Here is a 24,661-nt window from a genome sequence, read left to right on the forward strand (position 1 = left end):
TTTGTAAAATATTAAAAATAAAAGACAATCATTCACACTCAAACTTGTGGGAACTATATAGTCACCATTTAACCTAACATGCATGTCTTTAGAGTGAGGGAGGAAACCCACGCAAGCATAAGAGAGAACTTGCAAACGCCACACAGAAAGGCCACAGACGAGACGACTGAACATGTGAGCCACGACCTTGTGAGGCTGCAGCACTAACCACTCCACATCACTGGCCCCTTAATTTAAATGTAATTTAACTCTAATAAATACAACAAATAACAGGATGTGCTGCATGATTGATATTCTGGGGGAGCTAAGGGGTAACTAAAGGATTACAGGTATGAGGTATGAGAGACCGAATATAATGCACAAAATGATGTGCACTTTTTTCTGACTTCCCCCTATTTTTTGCTTCCTATTTGTTAAATAATTGATTGTTTCTTTTTGCAATGGCCATGAATGGGTAACGCTGTTAAAATGTAAGTGTAAAAGTACTCATTAACCTGGAGAATATATATACATTTAAATGCTTATGGTAAAGGTGGGACAACTAAAGGTGGGACAAATTTTACCTGCTCCATAGCGATAAAAGTTAATTTATTAGTTAATTATATTTAGAATTAAGAACCAGCATTTGCACTACAACTAACTAAAGCTATTGGATAAATGTAGTGGAGTAAAAAGTACAATATTTCCCTCTAAAATGTAATTGTAATGCAGTGTACCTGAAAAGGTCTGCTGAGCTATTTCAGAGCAGGGAGAGGGAGGGCTGAGCTAACAGGGTGGACTGATTCCGAGCCTTGGTGGCCACATCTGGTGGGCCAGGATTCGAATCCGTGGCCTTCTGCATCGCAACCCAATGCTCTACCATTGAGACACCAGGCCCCTCTTTGAGTGTATGCTACACATTTGTTTTATTAAAATAGATACTGCCAATACTGCCAGTTTACATGCCATCACAGTGTATATGACAACATTATTTAAAAAAAAAAAATCTTTTGACGCTAGGCTCTATTCTATTTTCCCTTCTACTCCCACATTTAAGGTTAAACCAATTTGGCCTGTACTGAAGCTGTTTTCTCCTTTACCCTGAATTGACATTTAAGGTTAAACCAATTTGGCCTGTACTGAAGCTGTTTTCTCCTTTACCCTGAATTGACATTTAAGGTTAAACCAATTTGGCCTGTACTGAAGCTGTTTTCTCCTTTACCCTGAATTGTTCATCTTATATCCTTTCTATTACACAATGTGTTCACGTAGTGTGTAACACACAATTCCCCTTGGAATTAATAAAATATGTATGTATTTTTGTAAGTATTATAATGCATGAATGCATGTATGAGTGAGAGGTTTTATAAAGCTGACATAAATTTGTAAATTCTACCTGGTTCAATATACTAATAAATAATAAACTAATCAAACGCAGAGGAGAGTTTACACAACATGCAATGTTTGATCAAGATAACATTCAGGTATGCTAGACGAACAAAGAGCATTTTTGACTTGATATTTGTATAAGACAGCCCTTAACTTATACCGTATAGGCCGAAACAATTTATATTTTAGTCTGCGGCGAGTGCTCCATCTTCTCATCCCAGCCTTCTGTCAAATAATAAAACACCTGCTGCTCAGACAAGAGTATGAGTGTTTATAGCAGCACTTTTATTTACTGACTCGTTTATGGTCATAGGCGTGTATTTCCCCACGTCTGCCCCTGTCTCTGTCCCTCAGCTGAAACTTTCCTCTGCTCCACTCTGCGCATGTTGATTTTCGGTTGCTATGGGTGGAGTAATAAACCACAGCGTCTCCAGCCCTCATTTTCTTGCAGCTTACGTCTGGGGCAGCACTTCCGCATTCCTCAGCGCTCAGACACCGTCAGTACTTAAACGGGCTGATGCAACGGTTTCAGCTAGTCCCCAGCCTTACATCCGAGTCCCGACTCCGTCCCAGTCCCATTATTACTGCGGATCTTTGGACGCACAGCAGGTAAGTCTGTTGCTTTGTAAACACACCTGCGATGTTATTTCATTCTGTCTTGTGTTTTTGCTAACGTTAATTAGTAGCATAATGTTGGCTCTGGCTTCACGTATTTGCACGTTTTCCCCTTCCTCACCACGCTGTAAAAACCCAATGCATTGACTTCTGCGCGTTTTGGTGTCAGTTGCTATGATTTAAACGAGGGTGAACACGTCTTTCCTGTAATTGCTGTGGAAAGTCGGACTTGTTAGTTTTAAAGTTTGTCGTGTTGCTGACACAGTCGTTAAGCGAACGTTAAAGAATGTTAACGTTCCGTTGTTGTTGCATCTGCTGTAGCAACTGTCTGGTTACAGCTCGTTATTTACAGACGCCTTAGCTAAATTACACACCAGCTTCTGTCGGTATTTTCATCTCGGGATTCTCCATTTCAGTGTTGCTAAACAGGAGAAGTGTCGGTTAGCCTTGTGAAGAGTTATGTAACGTTATACACGCCACACGTTGTGGGTTTCAAACTGTTGGTTAAGCGAAGCCTGGTACAGCAAACCAAACGCAGTCTGCAAGTTTGATCATTTATAGAAACGCCAATTGAACTCCGATGCAAATGTGCAACGATGCAGTTTCCTCTACAGACTAAAGAAACATAATAATCGCCCTTTTCATCCGGTCAATCTGACTAAAAACAAACGTTTAAATGAGAGTGTGCAGCTGCAAGATGGATAAGATATCAGCTTTGCTAAATGACTCTAAGATAGAGATTTCAGGTGGAAAGGAATGACGAAATACAAATGATTTAGGGTGTTATCTAATTTGGTGCATCAGTCAACGAAGCTGTCTATCATTTTTTAACAATCAGTTCAGTGTTCAGCATACAAACGGCATTTGGCTAAGTTGAGCAGATTGTATTCACTGTTCAACAGCATAGATATTGCATTTACAAAATAGAAAAAAAAGCAGAAACTCGTCACATTTGAGAAAGAGGAACCATTGAATCCCTGGTTCTTCTGCTTGATACTTTTCCTGTGAATTGTAATAAATATCTTATTACCTCTTCACAGCGTCCAAACACAGTTGCATCATTGACAGAAAACGACTGACAAGTTTTCTCTGAGTAAGTATTTGTGTGTGCCTTTATAACTAACTTTGAGTTAATTAATCAGAGCTGCTTTCTCAAGTATCACATGCTGTCACACTAAAACAAGTTTTCTTGGCGTAGCTAGTTCACCTTGAAACATAAGTGATGTAAATGAAGTGTGAAGTTTATTTGAAGAGCTTGTGAGCCAGGAATGTGTGCTTAAATTGGCTTATATTTGTAATCTTTGTTATGACCCATAACAGGGCACATGTTTAGCATTTTTACAGCATTTTTCCAAAAGGAGGAGGGTCAGGGAAAGTGTGTATTTGTGTGTACGCATGCAAAACGCATGCCTCACATGTGAATTTGTATACTACCACGGCCAAAACAGTAACTCAACCTAAGCCCAGAAGTAGCTTCAGTTATGTGCCATTGTTGGTCTTGAGGTTAAAGGCCAGTGATGGAATGGGAAATATGACTGGTAGGGTTGGATCATTTGCATGTGTGTGGGTTTGTGACTTGCAAGTTCATAGGGTCAGAGTTTTCCTATATATTTGGTGCATGCTTTCCAGCTGGCACAGATTGCTTGTACGGCTACATGCCACACGGCGGAAACTATTTGTGCGTTCTTAATATATGTGTTTCCTTTGTGTCTTGATGTGTGTCTAAGTAAACAAGCGTGTGTTGCAGAGGGTTTAAATGCCCCAGCGCCTGCCCAGGCACATCCGTAGGATGGTTTCTGCATAAATGGAACGTTGCAGTGGATTAATGGGGAAGGGCTGGCAAGCCGACAAGCAGCACAGGGCCGACAGGACTGAAAGGCTGGACGTGGGCGCACAGGGTTTATTTTAAGTAGAAATGCCTTCCAGTGCGTCTCTGGAGAGCTGGAATTGCCAAGCTGCACCCCAGTACACTGAGTAGAAAGCAGACGCATTGCAGGCAGGCAGGCCAACTATGCAACAGCCAGGCTCAGTGATACCAATACTAATACTGGGGGAGCAGCTATTCACTGCTGTGGGTATACCATAATCAGTATTATATTGTAAGGCTTTCCAGATGGTTTGTAAAAACAGGGTGTCAAGACCGACTAGATTTACAGTATGGAAGCAAACACACAAATGTCCAAATGTGTAACTGAGAAGTATGAAAACCGGTGTTTTTATTAAAGGAGCACAGTAAATGCACTTTTTAAACAGGATTACATTATGATTTCCAGATTTTCTAAATTTCCGTCTGCCATAAAAACATTTTTCTGTTTTCATAAAAAGTGTCTTAAGTGTCCATAAATGTTGACCCAAACTTTGCACTTTAGCTAAAAGCCATCGGGAGTAACAAAGGGATTGATCAATTTGTTTAATCAGAGAAAATGTCTGCTTGACTTGGGGCAGATGAGGAAATATCAGAGGACAAAGTATAAAACAGCATTACAGTGACAACCACATGTTACATAATAATGGTGATTGCTTCAACAGGCGGCATTAAATCTAATTTTCTGGACTTGGTTTTGCTAATATCTTGACAGAGATTGCAGGAACTTGGTTGGCTTTGTCATACATGTAAACTCAATACATTTCAAATGGCTTTTTTCTGCTTTTAAAAAAAAAATAGATTCATGTAATCTATGTCTGTGCAAAGCAAAAGCTCTGTGTATTACTGACTTTTGACATGGAGAAAAATATTAACATTATAAAAATTCAACCGGGACCACCTGGATGCAGAATATAGATGTGAGACTGTTTAAATGGCATAAAGAAGGCGAAGCAGGAATCCAGCCAATAATCACATAGTACTGTTTAAATGAAAGCAGTCAGAATCTTAATGCTTTGTGCAAATCTGCAGGTGCTTTGTGTTTGGATATGTCTGAAAAAATGTTTCGTTCTTAGGCTGCAATAAAATGCATTAGTTAAACTTCCTGCTTGCTTGTGTAATTTCATTTTGAACAAAAGATAACCTTTGCATGCACTGCACTACAGCTTGCTCACAGATGATTCAAACTGTACTTGTAAGGAAAATGTTAAGCTATCCCATTACTGCTGCATCTGAGGGACTCATCACTGACAACATTGCAAGGTTAAATGTTCATAATTGCACTGAATTGCTTTGGGAAGGTTAGTCATCTTCACATAGGACTTTTGAAGGGTTTCTTTTACCTACACCAGCTGTTTAGCTCATGAGAACCAAAAGAGAAATGAAAGCTATATTGAAAAGGGATCCCTTTTTCTGTTGTGATAATCACTTCCACTCCCACACGATCACTCTTGCGTTTAATGGCCAGAGATGACCGTAAAGTGATCAGAGTAATAGCCATTAATAGTGTCATCTTTGTTCTCATGCCTGCATCATGTCTTGTCTCTCCAGTGAAAATATAATGAGTAGTTGCAGGCATGTAAATACTGTATATTTGGATTATCCTGTCCTCAAGGAAAGTCTGTGCCAAATTCCCTGTTTCCTCAGAGGATTGCGAAAGGCTGTAACTCAACACACAGCCTGACTCAGTGCAGACGGTAATGATGATCGCTGAGACCTTGGCCAAAGATTGAGAGTGTGCCTTGGCCTGAGTCTCCACTCATTGTTCATATTAAACACTTGTGCAGAGTTAGAGCTGCAGAAGTTGTTTACAAGAATTTTGCAAGATGCTGGTGTGTGTGTGTGTGTGGGCCATATGATGGCTTATTAATTCAAAATTACACTTTAATAAAGTCAACTGACAAAGTGGCCAAATTGCATCTTGAAATGTGTGCATGTGTTTCCCGTAATGCTGTGAAACTAGGTATCTCTTAAAGATACCTGAAAATAAGCTATATGTAACATAATGAGTGGCCTTTGAAACCCCTATGCCTCTCCATTGCCATCTCTATAGGGGATGTGGATAATAGGGCCTCCAGCCGTGCTGCTCGTGTTTGGTAAGGGGCTGAATTCCTCAGCACTCCTAATTGGTCTGAGGAAAGACTCAGGAAATAGACTGAGTTGAGACTCAGTATTTACATACAGGAATGCTCACATGCACACTCTTAACACACACCTCCAGCTATTTCATAAGCAGTTAGATTAGTTTTGGGCTGTAGTCAGAGTTTGGGTTGAGTATGGTCCTATAGTTTATAACTAAAACATGACATTTCCACTTGGCTAAGCTCATCTCCTCTAAGAGGCTGCAGTGCCCAGTCTATTGGTGGACTGTGTAGGTGTCAGTTTCTGGATCCTGTGGGCCAAAAAGCTGTGGCACTGGCTTTTCTGCTTGACTGCAAAAGCACAGTACCCAGGTTGCATCATCAAATGCTGACCACTAATCCTAGGCTGCAGGCTGCTGCTGACAGAAAAAAAAAAAAAAAAGGAAAAATACCCATGTTTTGAAAAATCACTTTGACTCACACTTGTGGGTATAATTACGCTGTGTGAGACATGCATCAGAAAACTTTCCCTGTGTTGTACAGACTTCTTTAGGGTTTCGTGTCTCTATACTTGACAGGGTGTTGATTTTTGTGAGGGGGATTTTTAAAAACTTGTGTGGCAGGTTGAAAGAGATGGAACAGATTACACATGAAATTAACTTTCTCAACTTAAATCACATTTAACCCAAAAGTGAGGATTCAATAACCTGTTACTTGTTACAACAAAACAATAAAATGTCTGGAATAGCATGTAGCTCGCTTTGTCTCATAATTGATACCTGTTATTTCACACATAATTTCCCCAGTTTATTTTGAAGTGCCTTTGGGTTTTTTTTGTGCTATTTTTAGATTTGATGTCATAAAGAAATGTATGGATTATTTATGTTTATATACTGAAAGCTAGTGTCTGTGTGTGTGCGTGTTTGAGGCCTCCGTTCAGTTGCATGTTTAAACAAGCCAAAGCAAAGACTTGGGGCTTTCCTTGCGTTATGTTTGACTGTGCGGGGTTAACAATGTACTTACATGAACCAGTGTAATAGACATAAAATAAGATTAATCCAGTACTTACTTATTTTTTCAGTGTCAGTTAACATTGAAAAAAAACCTGGTGTAGGCCTAATCTGAGATTGTAAACCTGTCAAATGTCTGTTTGGCTAGTTTGGATACTGGACTCAATTTTTGGCTCTGAAAGTCATTTGCTCAGTCATTCCTAATGTGTGCTTCAGTTCCTGTGGCTGTTTTCTTGGGCCTGAGGTTTAGTTTGGATTGCAACTTCTGAATACAAGTGCAGTTATTGGTTAGAAATGAGCAATATAAGGAAAAAAAAGTGTGTGTGTGTGTGGGGGGTTAATCTTTATCACACGTTGAGGTTCTGTTCCTCTGTGGTAAAACATACAGATGTGCAGATGCATCAGATCTGATGTGAAATATTAAACTAGGCTGTTGATTAATATTAAATGCATTGATTTTTTAAGTTTACAGAGGTCACTGTTTTGTCACTTATAGTAAATATTGTGCTTCAGTTACGTCAGTCCAATTTGCTGTGGCGACCCGTGAAAGGGAACGGCCGAAAGGAAAAGAAGTTACTGCAGTCCAACAGTTTATTCTATTGTCTGGCTATTTTCTAATAGTGCCTGCTCTTATTCACGACTGGATTAACTGCCATATGGCTTGCCTTGTTCTTAGACAGCCTCTTTGCAGAATGAGAAGGCCTTGGCACCTTCCATTTCTCCTCTCTTGGGAGATTCAGAGAGAGGGAATTTTGTCTGGGAGAGTTTATTATTTTTTTTAATTTTTTTTTTTACTAGGGCTGTCTTGTTCTTTTCCTCTCCAGCAAAAACAACAGGCTGCTGCCAAGTGCAGTGTAAATGGGAGTATACATACAGTGGGAATGAGGGAGGAGAAGAAGAGAAAGCTGGAGGGATAGGGAGGGGGCAGTAAGAATTTAAATAATAAAATGCCTCATTGGACACACTGGCTCCACACACAAACTTGTACTTGGAATGAATAAATCAAGTCTGCTTGATTTGTTCACTCCAAGTACAGGTTTGTGGTGTGTAGGAGATGAATTGACAGATTGTGACAGGACATGTATTGACTGTTGCTTATGGACTGTCAAATCTAAGTTATGGCTAATTAAGTATAGGAAGATTAGATACTACATAAAGTAATCTGTGAGCACAGGTGGTTTTACAACTGCTTTAGACCAAATTGTACGTTTTGCACCATACCTGCTAGTCAAAACTAGTCATTAAACTACTGATTTATAATTTGTAAATGGTAAATCATGTTAAGCCACGTGGGACACACATAGCAAAGAAGTAAAGTACTGCTGCTCAGAAACTATTTTTTTGTTAAAAGCTGATTTGGTCTCTATGACAGAAAACTCCAGTCCAACTGTAAAAAAACTAAGACCAGCCCATAGGCGGGGTGGAGTACATTAGAAAAGAGTTATATAACTCCACTTTTTTATTACCTCCTCTATGGCTTTTGTACTAGAGCAAGTCAAAAAAGCAGCAAAGGAAGAAAAACTTGGTATAACTTACATTAGAGTTGGCCTGCCAGCTAGTAACCCACCAGAGAAGTCAGTTGTTTTTCTCAGCACCTCACAATGCATGTCTTTGTTGGTTCTATATGAGAGGGGCTTTGTCTCGCTTGTGGCCAACTTGCAGAGGTTTCAGGTTGAGGAGGCAAACGAGAATTAGGCTTAAATTAATTATTCGTAATTCTGAAGTCACAATGATATCATGTATCCTTTTAACTTTGGTTTTGCTGGTTATGCTAGCTGACATTCTGCCAGTGTTGCTTTTCATTTGTATCAGTCATACAGGCATTTTGTCAGAAACTAATTAGATTCGCTCTATAGTTCTGTTTCTATCCAGTGTAACATTTCATCAAAAGAACACATTTTTAAAATTTTCCTGTATTATTATTTTTTTTTACATAATTGCTGGACAGAGAAACATTTTTTGCCAAGGTTTTTCTAAAAATGTAGTACTCTCGCTCAGTCTTTCCTCAGAGGCTGCAGGGATGGGCAGGGTAGAGTCGACTCAAGTTACACTGTTCCCATCTGTAGCATTTGTTTTTTATTTAGTCATCAGAAGTTTTCCGACTCTTGGTCTAAGAGCAATTAGAGAAATGTCTTAATTCTTCAGCCACTTCCTTTAGGCCTGAACAAGTTCTCCTTTCCCCCCCTCTGGCCCTCATTCCTCCCTGATTACATTAAAAAGTGCTGTGGTCAAATCGAACCCTCTAAACTACCCAAAATTGTTGGTGGTGGTGGAATTCATGAATGTTACTTGCTCTGTTATAACACAAATGTTTTTGATATCCTCTTCACAAGAACTGAATGATCACTGAAGATGATGGCTGCTAGTAAACTATCAGGAGCATAAGTTTAGACTATTATCCTCTGTTTATGTGCTCAGCTCGACAGGTTCATCGCTTGTCTTTGCATGTGACACTAAAGAGATGAGTGTAGCTGCTGACAGGGTAAAGGTTTTTTGCTGACTAACAAGATAACACAGCTGTCAACATTTGAATGCATTCTTGGACATGACAACCTGTATTTAGAAAGATGTTTGACTAAGAAGGATGAGAGTAAATTAATCTTTTTGTGGAGGATAGTCAATATTATCAAAAGAAAACAGAGTGTGATGTGACGGCAATGCAATGGAAGAAATCCATAATCCATAAACCTAAGGTTCATTTTACAAGGTTAAAGGTATTTAAAAGTGCAAAACTGCACACAATGCATGACAGCTAAAAGTAAAATGGATGTGACCGTTTATTATAAGTTAAAAATTAATAAAATGGTTTAATTGGTTTTCTATAAAAAGTTGCATTGTGTTTTCACAGTCAGCTTGTTTATTTCACGGTTCATTCTCCTAATCTTGATTTGTTCTAATCGTTTCCTCTCTTCCTCTTTTTTGTTTCCCTTCCTCTCTCTCGCTCTCGCTCTCTCTCGCTCTCTCTCTCTCTCTCTCTCCACAGCTGCGGTGGTGGCCGGGTCGGACATGATGCCGGGACAGATTCCTGACCCTTCACTGGCAGCGGGCTCTTTGCCCAGCCTCGGCCCGTTGGCAGGCATCTCAGCCACCACACTCACTGATCAACTCAAGCTAGCTGACTTCCGCCAGCTGGGCAGCATGCTGTCCCCTTTGCATTTCCTGGGGAGGCTGGGGAAGAGGCCACTGGCCATAAAGACAGAGGTGAGGCGGAAGAGAAAAGAGGAAATGGTGCAGAAGGAGACTGTGTGAAACATATGTATAAGGTCAGAGGGCAGAAACATTAGCTTCATGATTTTTCAAAGCTGTCTATCAAGGCAGGTTTTTATCATTTTCTTGTGATGCAGTGCGCCAGTATGCTAGTAAAATTCTCCACTACAAATCAAATCTTTTATTCAAGTAAAAGTAAGAAGCAGATTGTCTATATTTTACTGAAAGCGAAAAAGTAAAGGTACTTCACAAAGAAAACAATACAGGTTGCAGTAATGATAATAAAAAAATAAGGGTCACTGTTGGTAAAGATTAACCACTTTATGTATTGAGAGGTGGTTAAACCGTAATCATATCAGCATTTTTAAAAAATATTTTCATAAAAAACATAATAGTTGAATATTAAAACCATGGTGGTATTATTGTTGTGGCTTATTGGTGGACAAGAATTGTAAAAGTTGCACAACATAAGGTTTCCCATCATGGTGATGACTACTGCTGGTTGTTCATGATTTATGTAATTCAGACATATTTCTTAACATAAAATCCAGTAATCCAAGCCCCGTTTTACATATTGACAAGACAGTATATTTGCAGATTGATGAAGATGAAGAAAGGAGGAAACGGAGGCGAGAGAAAAATAAGGTAGCAGCAGCGCGATGCCGAAACAAAAAGAAGGAACGGACTGACTTCCTTCAAAGGGTGAGTACACTGCATACTGATAAGCAAAAGCAGAGCAGCTAAGGGTGGCAGCCAAAAAGTAGTCAGACTTATCATGAGCAACACAAATTCATGTTTAAGCTAATTAGCCCATCTCTAAGCTAAGATTATTCAAGAGTGGTTAAAACAAGCGAATGCACAATTGAAAGCCATAGGTTACGTCACTTTTCACAGGTGATTAAAGAGTCACAGGTATAAGATTAACAAGTGCAAAGTAGTCTGAACCATTTATTTTTTTCTGTAGTATCTAATATCTTACCTTCTCTGTTCAGGAATCAGAGCGTCTGGAGATGGTGAACTCAGAACTGAAGGCCCAGATCGAGGAACTCCGTCTGGAAAGGCAGCAGCTAATGGTGATGCTCAACCTCCACCGGCCCACCTGCATCGTGAGGACCGACAGCGTCAAAACACCTGAGAGTGAGGCCAACCCTCTGCTGGAGCAGCTGTCTACTGACACAAAGTGAAACCAGGAAACCAGGGACGTGAAGTCCCTGAAGGCCAACTTGGCCCCCACCGCGGTTGCCATTAAAATGAAAAACATAACCTGCAATAAAATTCTAAAGCACTTGAGCTCCAAACTGGAGACTTTTGGAGACTCTGACCAAAGACCTGAGGATGTAGGGCTTCCTCAGAACTGCTACATGAGCTGGCTCTGTCCATTGGAAGACTGGAAATACCCAGTTTCATCTCTGCATTAAGTGTTGTTGACACCCACTGTGCCTAGTTGTTACTTCAACCACCTCTACATAAAGGGACCGATGGAAACAGTAGAGTATGACTGGAAACAACACTGAGGAAACACACTAATATCATATGGTGCTCTGTTAAAAAAGCCCTTGGTAGACTGTGTGACATTGTTTTAGTGCAGAAGCCAAACAGGGCTTAGTGTTCTGCAGTTTTCCTATGTATGCTAACTGAAATATACAGGTGTAGTGTTTTAGGAAACAATACTCAATTCAAGTGCACCAGTTGAAGTAGTTTAATTTTTTTTGGTTCATTTCTATATCCTGCCTCGACAATGGCAGTTAGCGGTTGATCCGATTTGTGGTGACGCTGGCGTCATGAAAAGCACATGTACACAAAATGTTTACACTTTTTTTTTTTGGACTTGTCTGTACTTGTTTTATACTGCTTTGTATACATAAACATATATGAAATGCTTGTTGATCACTTGATGTGATTTGTCTTTTGAATCTTTCCAGTTTGTGTCATGTTGCGCTGTCAAACAGCTGTGAAAACAAACAGAAACCTTTGCAGTTGAGCAGTATTTCAATGTCTGTTCTGGACCTGTATCTCATATGTATGACTGTTTTACTCTGCATAGATAAAAATTTATTTTCTAACTAGAAAAAAATGACTTGTTTTTTTTTTTCTGTTTTGAATTAGTCCATTAGACCTGCAGTATTTTATGTCTGTTTTTTTCTCCAGTGAAATTCATCCTAAGTCATTGTATTTGTTCCTCCTAGTCATGACACCCGAAGTATCAAGTGACACAAATTGTGCAATCATGTTTTTTTAACGGGCCAGGAATGTTGTCAGAATTAGGCTTCTACTTTTATTTAAAAACATCCGTGAGTCATGGTTTTATTTCTTTCCAGATCAATTACTACAGCTCCATTTGTATAGAGCTCAGCAGGAGAAATACTGTATCTTCCACCTGAAGACAGAAAGCTACAATCCTTTTAATACATTTTAGAAGTTATTTTTTATCTTTTATATTTTAAGATCACATTACTTTCTATTAACACCACCCTAATTGTTATAAAATGTTTTTTACTACTTTTTACCTCCCTAAGTTATAGAATCTAACAATTATTAGATTTTATTATGAGAATTTTTTTTATTGTATTTTCTGCTAATTCATACTACACTCAAATTCAGAAAAAATATGTAGCCACTGCACTACAATAAGTTCATGATTAGTTACTGGTTACTTTTAAGAGTCGAATTATTAGCACTAAATGCAGGACGTTTGTACTTTAACTTAAGAGACATTTTAAATGCAGGACTTTAGGAAAAGGTGGGGATAGTTGTAACATAGGGCGTTTGAAAGAATTAAACTCAGCTGCAATCAGAAATGTGCTAGTACCATGAAATCCATTATGTACCTGTAAATGTACACGCTCTTCCTATAAGAAAACCAGCAGCTGAGTATGAACTTTCCTTGTGGAGTTAATGTCCTAAATGTGTTTGGTTTTTAACTATACAATGACACACTATGCAATTATAAAAGTAAAATAAAAAACAAAACAAAAACTTAAATACCTCCCTGTCGCCATTTGTGCAAAGGACAGGTGTTACCTATGTACATATAAAACAAAGGAATTGCATTTTTTTGTTTTTAAAGAATAATAGATTGTTTCTAAAATCGTTCAGATGTTGAGTGTACAGGTAAAGTTAAACTAAGTTAATTAATGGCCCTGTTTATGGGCTTAGTTGCAATATCTGACTTCTCTTCAAATGCAAATTCTGATTTTATTATCATAAGTAAACCCATTTTATTGATATGGGTAATGAGCTGACAGGATTTATTTGAAATATTGTGTTGGTCTAAGGTGAATAGAATAGCAATTGAGTAAGACTGGTCCCCAGATCCCTCCCTACAGTCAACTGAGAATTACTAAATGAGTAATAATTAGAGCACTTACACCATAACAAAACATAATACTCTTAACACTCAACACATTTTGACCTAAAGACAACATCACAGCAAAGTGAATTAATACATCTGATAGACCTGAAAGAACAGAAATGGGACCACATATACTACATAAAACAGAGTTGTTGTAGTTCCCCACATCTACTAAAATATAGAAATGGTGTTATTAAATGTAGAAGGTTGGACTGAAAGTTTACAGTCCGCAGCTCCATCTAGTGGAAAACTGCATGATTTGCAGTAGACTAGACGATTGTAAAGCCGGGTCAAATGACACTCAACTATTCAAATGACTATTTTATGTGGGTTCATTATTTCCTAAAGGTATTATCTATAGGGTTTATCTGATAGTTATATTTCTTGACATAAAGTGGTAAATTTCCTATCCACTCATGGACAGTGACTCAAGTTTAACAAAATGAGCAATTCCAAAAAGAAAAAAATGGAAGAAAAGAAAAACAACAACATCAAAAAACAAAAACAAATAAAAAACACTAGAAGTCCAGTGCAAGTTCTAGGGCAAATACACTAGGATGAAAGTTGTACACAAATAACCTACAACAGAACATTCACAGCTCTAAATAGCATCGTTCTCATTAACATTACCTTTGAAAAAAAATTACTTTTGTTACAAGACAAGCATATGAAATACAGAATACATAAAAAAAATGAAAGAAACCAAAAATACAAAGTACTCCAGAAAACATTAGTTTATCCCAAATCACGGATATATGACGCTGCGTTTCTGATCCACAAAAATCCACAATCCTAACACAATAAAAACACAAAATGAGGACGTCTGCAGAAATATGAGCATTGAGCAACATCATTCTTACAAAACACTTTCTCCGTCTGCAACTGCAGTCACTCCCACTCGGTGAACGCGTCATGTTTACTTCCTGTATTTTGCCCGCAGCCCTTGACCTCGTCAGTGAACGCGTCATGTTTACTTCCTGTATTTTGCCGGCAGCCCTTGACCTCGTCGCAATACACAGCTTTCTACACAAGTAAGACTTTGCCCTCTGCTGTTCAAACTTAGCAACTGCAGCAAAACTGCCACGCCACAATTACTGAGGGCAGCCAATGTAAAGACAGATGTGTGCATATCCTATTTCTATCTCTTTCTCTGTATAGTCTTATACATAGTCTTATATATAAAGCATCTTGTAAAGATGGTTAATGGTCATCTAAAAACTAGCATTGGCGTTAGCTACTTCACCAACTAATACAGCTAACGTGGTCAGGTACCTTTGCTTCTGTTTCCTCTTCTATCACCAGTAAAGGTAGATTTGCATTTCTATAAACTTTAATCTGTAACACAAATGAAATATTTTGGATAAGTAACAAAAAGTCCTCCTTGGAGGAAGTGGGACTTCGAATGAAATATAACGCCATGATGCTAGCTAAGCTTAAATATCTGCTAGCATTAACAAAGGTCATTTTCTATTTCCTGTGTTACGCAGAAATCTGGCTGGAGAATAATGAACCAATCCCTGTGCCTGCACGCCCAGCGGCGAGTTGGCCAAATGTTTCTACTTTATCGCTCTCCTGTTTCGCTCACGAACTTCCTGGGCTGAATTAGTCCCTGAAGTCCTTGAACAGTATTGGGTTCTGCACAACATGCCTGATGTAGAGGCTCCCGCCTGTCCAACTGCTGGGCAACGTCATCCGGAGCTGGAGTCAGACTACTCCGCCTCAGTTGGCGGCGGCAGATAACAACATCTTTATTCTGGCCAAAGCTGGTTCCAAGCTGGCACTGCTGCCTGACACTCTCCACACCAGGTACACTGAAGGGATCACGAAGCTCTCCAGTGCCATCCTAGTGATGGGGAGCAATCAATCCGGTGTGCATCTCGTCAGGACAGACGATGATCGTGAGGAACGTCTGGCTTCATTTCTCCTTCATCCAAGAGGCCGTCAGGATGGATATGGTGGAGGGATCTATTAGCCCTGATGGTCTGTTTGGCCCTAATTTCAGCACCTTATCAAGGAGGTGCAGATGGCGACAGAGAGGCCGCAAAAGATTCGCCGGGTTACTCTGCATAACCACCAGCGTCCCCCCATGCACTACCTGAAGTTTCTGCGCTTCTTTCCTGGGCATACCGTTTGGCTACAGTCTTGCCCCCTCACACTTTCTCCGTAAGTCTGGGGACATGAGACAACTGCTGCGCTGGTTTTCTCACCTGCAGATCGAGAAGATTGCTCAAGATCTTTCCATCACTGGTTCCAGATCTGGCTTATTGAAGGGATCCCAGTGTCATGTTAGAGGGCATCCCCCTCGACCTCATCACACGTCTCGGTCTTCACGTCTCACCACATAAATGTGCTAGAGCTGCTTTCTGTGTAGAACGTTCTTCCGCACCTGCTGAGGTGCTCTCAGTTTGCCACATACTTGTCCACTCTCACTGGGGCTTGAGATCATCGCAAGGAGGCTCCATCAGAGCTGTATACACCCCCGGCGTACTGAACATGGCTGCGGACACAATGCCACAGGGGTCTCCCCGTCTTTCAGTCTCCCCGGAGTATCTCTCAATCCGAATGTTCTCCGACCCAGTCCTGCCTTCATGCCTAAGTGCATCACCAGCTCTTTCGGGTCAAGAGTCATAATCCTGGAAGGTTTCTGCCCCTCTGGGGCCCAGCGCCTGGGGCGCATTCGCGCACACTACACAAGAGGAATGGCTCCCTCTGTTGCACTGCTCAGAGAGGTGTTGGTGGAGGACATCTGCCTGGCAGCAGATCCTCCACTTGGTCTTTCGTCCAGTTCTATCTCCATGACATTTCATGCCCCTCACTCTCCAGTTCAGTGCTTCCCCCACCCACCTCCACTCGAGTGACGGTTAGTTTGTCATGTCTCTCTAGATTTGTGTTCTCCCACTGTCTCCCCCCTCCCCCTTGTGCTTTTCACGGTTGGGGCCACTCCAGCTGTGAGGCAGGGTTCTGTATGTTCTGCTCCGAGCTGCTGTATGTGCCTAGTGGAGCATGAACCACATCCTGCTGTAGCGTGTGATTCATTATGCTACAGCCAGAGGACAAGCAGCACGGGACATAGAAGGAACCCTGGCTTCTATGACCCTGTTGCTCTGGCTTTTTGGGCCCCACTTGCACCTCTTGCTGGCTGAAGGAAAAAGGTCACATTTGGGCATTAAGTGCTACGAACGCCGCTGTTTTATGGCGCATCTGCGGACGTAATTGATGATCGCACCATGAGAGCGACACAGTAGCAACTTTTGGCCCACTCACCGGTGGGCGTGGTTCATTGTGCTCCAGCCAGAGGGCTGCGCTACAGAGAATATAGAACATGACGATTGTAGCTGGGGTTGCAATACGTAACCATCGTTACATCACCTTTGATGTCCCTCGATAAAGAGGTAACACAATTCTTTTGTGTAATTATTATTTAAAAACTATCGAAATATGCGCTAAAGTGAACTGTAAAGAAAATTTAGTATAATAAATATAATAAAACACAGCAAGCTAACGTCACCTCTTTCCTCCCCTGGGGTGTGCACAGGTGTAGCGGGGGTAAGATCCCAGGTGAGGTCGTCGGGATCTTGTGTGATAGAGGGAAGTATAGAAGGCAGCCACCCGATCAGTCAGTCGCACTCACGGGAGGCAGGATAAGATGGAGAAGCAGGAGCGGCACAGTGGGGAAGAGTGGGACACAGATCTGGAAACCGAAGGTTGGGAAAAAAAAAGACCCTAACTAATGAAGGGTCAGTGGTCGAGAGCACTTCCACTCTCCTTTCCAAAGTTTAAAAAAGTCTTAAATTTCATTTACAAAAATGATTTTTGCCCTGTTGTAGGCAGGTTACATATGTTAGTTATGAAACTGTTTTTGTATGTAGTTTTAGTAAAAATAGATAAAACAATTTAACAGTTTAATCTTTCCATCCATTTTCTACTGTTTATGTTTGTGTCCAGGTTGTATTTAAGGTTATTATTAATGATTATTATATACAGCTGGGAAGTGGTGACACAGTTGTGAGGCTGCAGCATTGACCACTCCACCCCCATGTTGCCCTGAAGCAATAGCATCACTACAATTTTATGGACTTTAGTAAGAAGTTTTTTAAAATAACCTTGCCTCTCTGTCTTCCCACATTTCTTCTGTTTTATCTCCTTTTTCTTTCAGATCCCCAAAATAGGAGGCAAAGTTTATCCCGTGCAGAGCTGTACCTCAAAGCTTGCCAGCAGACAGGGACCTCTCCTGTTTCCTCCTTCCTCTCTCATTTGGGTGAAGCACATCTCAACTTGAACTACTATGGTTTGGGACCTTTGGGGGCCAAAGCTCTGGCCATAGCTTTACAAGTAGGGGCTCTGAATCCTTTACTCTAGATGTGCAAATGTGTTCAACAAAATTCACTGACCCTTATATTATACTAGCATGTTTCATAATTCATGATATATATTTCTTTGGTTAGTGTGACAATGATACCACAAACCTTGAGCTGGAGCACAACGGACTTCAGGCAGAGGGGGTGCGCTATCTGATGAAGATGCTTCAAAGAAACACAACTATTTGCAGCCTGGTAACTATTTTAAAAGTATCTCAATTGTTATTTCTAACACAATGACATAGATTACACCAATGTTTTTTTGTAATTTTACTTTAGAATCTGTCCAGTAACCAGCTGCACCTTGAAGGGGCAAACATCATTTCCCAAAGGCTGGTAGACAACTATTACATCCAATCCATAAAACTCTCAGGTCCTTAGTTAAGTTGACTTCAAGATCAGCACTGTTATTTAGCGAAGATTAGTGCAAGCCTTTAATAATTTGAAAATTAAGATTCCCTTATTCCTGTAGGAAATGATTTTGATGATTCTGCTGCTAAATGCTTTGCCGAGGCTTTAAGTGTGAGTTCTACACTTTGAATGATCAATCAATTTCTCATAAACATTTAAACAACTGTCATCTATAATACGCTGTAATTTAACATATATATTTTTTCCTATCTAACAGAGTGACTATGTGCTCAAAAATCTAGACCTTAGTTACAACAAGATCTGTGATAAAGGAGGAAAATACCTTGGTGATATGATAGGTAAAAATAGATCATTTTGTGGCTTAACCAATTTAAAGGCTCAAAGTTTCTCAATTTATTTTCACTTCCCACTTTTCTATGGCCTTTATTTTTTTCGTCTTTTTCAACAAGCTCAAATAATGACAGATACTAATTTAAGCAATCTATCCTTTGTGGATCAATCGTGCTGTTAAATTTGTTTCTAACTCAAATTCAAAAACAGAAGCTAGCAAAATAGGCTAATTACCTTTTACCTGCCTTCATCTGCCTTGAAAAAAAAATTATGTGGAACCTAAAATGCACAGGTCAAAATCCACACCAAGCACTACCAAAATACATTCTGTTTGTATGTATTCCATTAACCAATTTCTTTTTAAAATGGGTTAGTATTTGGCTTTTCATTTTAGTTTGACTTGAAAAAACTTTTACAGTTTTAAGTGTTTTGTGAAATTTTAAATTTGTTTCTCCTTTTCCTAAAGCCACAAATATAGGGATTCAAGTCCTAAATCTGTCCTGGAATTCCATTAGTGCATGTGGTGCAGTGGCTTTGAGTGATGGGCTGAAGGTGACAGACATAACACACTCAAAAACAAGTCTTCAGTGTGTATTCAACAGTCTGCTTCCTGTTTACATGTTCGTCATTCATGTTTCTTATCTCAGGTAAACTCCACTCTAAAAGAGCTTCAGCTGTCATATAACAATTTTGGTTACATGGAAGCAAAGTCACTGGGTCAAGCATTGAAAAAAAACTGCACATTGGTGCTGCTGGACCTAAGCAGTAACAATATGGATGATCAAGCTGTGACACTGCTCTGTGAGGGTCTGGCTTCCAACAACACACTCAGTATTCTCAAGGTGAGTAGAGAAAAGGGCAATTCAAAGAGCACTGTGTCCGATTATAATTTCAAACTTTTTTGAACTCCACTTAAGTGTAGATTCAGAATTCACTGTAGATGTAAATTTGTGTGTGTGTGTATTTCGTTCAGTTCGCCTCTAACCCAATGACAGACAGCGGAGCACTGACACTACTTACAACCTTTAAAAACAACATAAACTCAGCACTGGAAATGATCGATATTTCTGTAAGTGCAGCTAAACAAATTTCACTTCAGCACGATTGATTCAAACAAAAATGTTAGGTATGCACATGAATCTTGTCTATATGATGATTACATCTGCCTGCGATGTGTCTGTCTGTGTATGTGTTGGAGTGCAGTCTGTGTATGTGTATGAAAACTTTTTAGAGCTGCTTGAACAAGTCCACCAGAAGAGTCCTGCTCTGACTGTCCGGTACAGGGTCTTGGACTCTGTCATCAGGAACTTATCTGCTTTAGACGTCTTTATGGTCCGCTGCAATAAGTAGATAGAATTAAAACATTAAATGTTAATGCTCCTGATCTTAGTTAAATGTGTAAGATGTTACAAATATGTAATCCTCACTTATACATTTTGTGCTACTTAAAGAAACATTTTAAAGTAATAAAATGCTTTGTTTTATAGAGATTCCTTAAAGAGCGAAATGAAACCATCATGGATTTCTTCCAGGCTTTGGACAAAGAAGGAGTCATGGAGGTCTCCACCTTGGCCTTTATGAAGGCTGTAAAGGTCAGGTTAACAATATTCTACACTGTGCTGACAACCTCATGTTATATTGATACACACCACTAATGGGTTAATTGAAATACTCACAAAAATACTTGTTTTGAGATATTCTTTTGCACCTGGATGTGCATTAGAAAAATTTAAGTTGTCTTACATTCAGGCGGCTGAAATACCTCTGGATCAGGGACAGCTGATTTGGTTGGTTAAGAAGTTTGACAAGAAGTGCACAGCCAAAATATTATACAGGTTAGTCTGTGAAGTGCATGTATGTACAATAATTGTATAGTATAATATAGTATAGTAAAAGTGTATATATAGACATTCATGGGGACATTTTTTTTAAATGTGAAGAAGCTAAATTACTAGTTTTAAAGTACCTGGTCACACACAAATTGTAACTCAATTATGTATAACTATGCAGATCATTTAAGATTTAAAAGTATCCCATTTTCTTTTTGTTGCAGTCACCTTGCTCAGCTGTCATAGATTCGGAGATGTACAGCTTCACCAAGATGAGGATATGGACACACTTTAAATAAAAGTTACAATCAGTTATTTTGCAGTTGTTCTTTATAGATGACCATGCAAAACCACTATATCCGCTTGTTGGCATATCAACCTCACAATGGTACAATTGCATTTTTTCTACATAGAATAATACTTCCGAGGAGAAATTATTCCAATCACTAACAGGTGTAACTGAATAGTAGCTTCCTGTGACATCAGCGACCCCCCCATGTCTATTTCTACCTTAGTTCTTAGCTCGATACAATTCTGTCCCGTGTTAATACTTGAACCTTTGACACCAACCAGCTGCAACCACCTCAGCACTGCCAGCTGTGTCTGTAGCAGGGCCACAGGGTCCTCTATCTCATTCTGTTCATCCAAAAATAATCTTCTAGAACAAGAGGAGGAAGAAAAAGACAGCTGGCATCCATATCAAAGGACTGAAAGGAGAGCACGAATAGAGCCAGACGCAAGCTAGTTGTTTAAGCAGACTGATTAGCTTTGTTAGAATGAACTAGCCTGTAAAGGCTCTAACGGTAACAGAGCTTATGAATATGCATGTGCATGATTACTTATGCAGGTCCTGTAAAGAAGGATTATCATGGTGTGTTGAATTGTCTCAAGGTGTGATCTGTAACAGTGCAGTCATTTTCTGTCAGGTGGCTTCAGTTGCAACAACAGAACAGAGTGACATGAAACACTCACCTGCATATGTTCTTTGATTTGTGTAAATGGCTTAAAAAGATAGTATCCTTGATCCATTTATGTTCAACTGTGAGACAGAGAGGTACATGTAACAAAACATAATAAAACAATACAATAAACTTTGACCAGAACTGCTTGATGCTCCTTTCACCTTTTTTGTTGACACCTCTTCGCAGATCAAGGGTGTGGGTTGATTTCTTCTATGGTGGTTGACCTCCATCATCTATATCTTACAATTACAATTAGTCATTTTGCAGACGCTTTTATCCAAAGCAACTTACAAGTAGCCAACAATAGGGGCAACTTTGGGTTTCAGTATCTTGCCCAGGAACATGTAGGCTGGAGGACCAGGAATTGAAGCAACCACCCTGTGGTTCGTGGACGACTGCTCTACCAGCTGAATATGTGAGATGTGTATGTATCATAAAAGCAATTGCTGCCAGGGTCCCTGTCTGAGAGGGTCAAATAATTGTCAGTCACAATTTTTAAACTCTTCCCTTGTTCACATCTTCCCTTCAGGACCATCGCCTGGTTCCCCCAGGCAAAGTCCACATTATCCACTTTTGTTCAACCTTTAAGTGAAACAGAAAAAGCTCCAAAGCATTAAGTCTGTGAACACAATTATTTCTATGGGAATAAAAATTTGAAGTAGCTTCACTGTTTGTCTCTTCAGGTTTAGATTGTTAGAATTTGTCTTTTTCGTTGTTGTTTTTACACAAAATGTGCTGATTTGTTCCAGGTTTGCTTCCAGTTAGATGCTAAGTTTTAAATTACTGCAGCAGACAAATACTGCATGTGGATCCTAATCAAATAAGTTACATAATGCATAGCAATGTTAGACAAGATATTACTGTTGCAGGACTGTGGTGAATTAGATCAGATTCTACCATAATCATAATTTGAATGCAAGTCATGCTGTGCAAAGTACTCGTTAAACATCTGCATTTAACAGGAATCAGTGAAGCTATTTAGTCCTTTTCTGTCAGTTTGTAAATCAGAAAACTGATCCAGTTGTCCTAAGAAAACAAAAGTCATTCGAACTCTGCTATTTAGTAATAAAAATGGACAAGTTCAGCTGTTGATAATAGTATCACCAGAAACCAAAAATACAATTTTTAAAATTTAACTAAAGCACAATTCTTTATACAATATTGATTTAATTAGCTTATTTAAAAGACAGAAAAAAATAACTGAATAATTTAGGTAAATTATTCCTCTGATGTGGCTTAATGAAAACAAACCGCTTGCTGCCAATTTCTAATGGACCATCTTTCAAATGAATGGACACAATGACTTGAAACCCATATCTTATTGAGCAGTCCAATTTAAAATTCACAGATTTGGCCAAATTTTGAAGACGAAAAAAAAAAAAAGAAACCTGCCAACAAACCCTTCAGATATCTATGCACCCACTGGCACACACTGCCAATTACCATGATCTCGAAAGTGCTAATGGAATCTTGAGCGGTAATGAAAGTAAATAATTAAATTAAAGGAACCCTTGTGTCATTGTTTGCTGCATTCAGGCCAATTAGGACCTCCAGTATTCTCATGGTAATCTAATGTTTGGGTTTTTTGTGTTCACGTAATGAATTCTGTGTTTTTCCTCCAAACAGTGTTGTTCAGACATTTGTGTAGGTGCTGGCAGAGAAACAAAGACGTACATTAGGACCCATTGTTCCCTGCGATTATTAAAGTAAACAGAAATACTGAAGGGGGTTCATAGGCAGCTGCATACACTTCAGCCTGGGTTTGCCAAGTGGAAAAAAGGGCCAAGCTACCCTTAAGACTTTGTCAGAGATGATCCCATTATTTGGATCTTGTCAAGGGGCGATCGATAGCTCAAGTAATGAGGCTCTGAATTCAAGAGCAAAACAGATTTGGCACGAGATAAAATGCTTCAGCTAAGATTGCCCATAAAGACATTCCCTGCTTGGCCTTGTGCTTCAGTTTTACTGTTTTCATGTCTCTTGTTTCTCTGGTGCAGTGTATGTCGTTATAGGGCAACTAACAATCATTTTAATTTTTAGTTAACATTTGATCAGATAACTGAGTGAGATCTATGCAACCTCAGCAAATGGAGAGAAAGACCTATCACCAGGTCCCAAACATAATCATTTTTTAAACTTTTTTACAAACAAAATTATTCATGATTTATGGATTGTCAAAATTGTCGCTAATTATGGATGGATTATGGATGGAAGTTAACTGATAGAAAACAATATATGACCTATATATATATATATATATATATATATATATATATATATGGCTTCAGGAAGTATTCAGACCTCATAACATTTTGCACAATTCATAGTGCTGTAGATTTAATTTTAGGTTAATAACATTGCTATTTTTCTCATCTGTCTGCACTCAGAAACTTATCTATAAACACAATAAGGTGAGCAAAAAATTAAGCAGGCTGAATATTCTATCTAGCCTACTTAAAAAAAAAAAAGTATGTGTTCTGAAATTTCTGCTACGTAACGAGCAGGGGAGAATATTATGCAGACAACCGATCATTAGAAAATTAATTTTGTTTTGCAATTAAAGAACTGTGGATAGGGGATAGTGCAAGTGTTAGGGTGAGGTTTAGAATTAGGGTCTCTTTAAAAAGCACAAGAGTTATTAACCCAGAGTTTTGTTTTATGCCTGTATATGCCAATTTTTGTCCTGAGATATGTAATGTAAACTTCTTTTTTTTTGCTAAACTCAAAAGTAGTAAAAGAATTGTTTATAGAGGATTGCAAGTGATCTTTTTCTTTTAGCCAAAGCTCACACTGCAGATATTTTGAGTCTTTAGGGTCCATACGAATACTCAAACACAATCCCAGTAGCCCCCTGCAACTTGACTGAAAAGATAAGAAGTCAACAGCTGTTGACTGTTGACTACTATGTAGGCAATTTTGTGCAACTTGTGAGTTTTTTTTGTTGTTGTTTTGAAATGTGGAGTTTTTTTATGCAGCTGAGAAATAGATTAAAAAATAACATTATTATAGAAGCATCACTTGTCCAGAAGCAGCACTTGTGGATCCTCCACCACTGCTTTGATCTTACGTAAGAAAGTTCCTGCTTCCCTGCCGTTGATGAGTCCATGGTCATATGTTAGTGCCACACGTGAAATCACACGTGAAATCAACCTGATTTCAACCTGCAAAAGCAGAAAGCAGTTTTACTAGTTAATAACGTCTGAATGCATCAGATTAAAAAAACTAATAAAACCACAAATCAACATGTGGTTAAGGCCTAACCTCGATTTTGTACTTTTTGAAGACTTTTACGGCAGTTTGTTTTCCCCATCAT

General features: G+C 39.2%; 2 protein-coding genes across 5 annotated transcripts; both read left to right on the plus strand.

The window, feature by feature from the left end:
* Nucleotides 1–1,819: 1,819 nt before the first annotated feature.
* On the plus strand, nucleotides 1,820–13,125 carry LOC137102461 (jun dimerization protein 2-like). 3 transcript variants are annotated; one of them, XM_067482015.1, is made up of 5 exons: nucleotides 1,820–1,977; nucleotides 3,024–3,076; nucleotides 9,922–10,139; nucleotides 10,743–10,847; nucleotides 11,138–13,123. In XM_067482015.1, the coding sequence occupies exons 3-5, from the start codon at nucleotides 9,945–9,947 to the stop codon at nucleotides 11,327–11,329; spliced, it is 492 nt and encodes a 163-aa protein (XP_067338116.1). In that variant the 5' UTR covers nucleotides 1,820–1,977; nucleotides 3,024–3,076; nucleotides 9,922–9,944; the 3' UTR covers nucleotides 11,330–13,123. The 3 variants fall into 3 exon arrangements, with proteins under 3 accessions (XP_067338116.1, XP_067338117.1, XP_067338118.1); XM_067482016.1 differs by lacking the exon at nucleotides 3,024–3,076 and having other exon boundaries at nucleotides 1,833–1,977; nucleotides 11,138–13,124; XM_067482017.1 differs by lacking the exons at nucleotides 1,820–1,977; nucleotides 3,024–3,076 and having other exon boundaries at nucleotides 11,138–13,125.
* Nucleotides 13,126–14,253: 1,128 nt separating this feature from the next.
* Nucleotides 14,254–21,481, plus strand: LOC137102460 (leucine-rich repeat-containing protein 74A-like). Of its 2 annotated transcripts, XM_067482013.1 has the most exons (14): nucleotides 14,254–16,889; nucleotides 17,033–17,201; nucleotides 17,654–17,829; nucleotides 17,943–18,050; nucleotides 18,135–18,228; nucleotides 18,328–18,377; nucleotides 18,484–18,565; nucleotides 19,024–19,109; nucleotides 19,205–19,399; nucleotides 19,531–19,626; nucleotides 19,761–19,889; nucleotides 20,045–20,149; nucleotides 20,307–20,392; nucleotides 20,611–21,481. In XM_067482013.1, the coding sequence occupies exons 2-14, from the start codon at nucleotides 17,144–17,146 to the stop codon at nucleotides 20,630–20,632; spliced, it is 1,287 nt and encodes a 428-aa protein (XP_067338114.1). In that variant the 5' UTR covers nucleotides 14,254–16,889; nucleotides 17,033–17,143; the 3' UTR covers nucleotides 20,633–21,481. The 2 variants fall into 2 exon arrangements, with proteins under 2 accessions (XP_067338114.1, XP_067338115.1); XM_067482014.1 differs by lacking the exon at nucleotides 14,254–16,889 and having other exon boundaries at nucleotides 17,037–17,234.
* Nucleotides 21,482–24,661: the final 3,180 nt, after the last annotated feature.

This window comes from Channa argus, chromosome 17 (assembly GCF_033026475.1).
Source record: "Channa argus isolate prfri chromosome 17, Channa argus male v1.0, whole genome shotgun sequence".
Classification (NCBI taxonomy): Eukaryota; Metazoa; Chordata; class Actinopteri; order Anabantiformes; family Channidae; genus Channa; species Channa argus.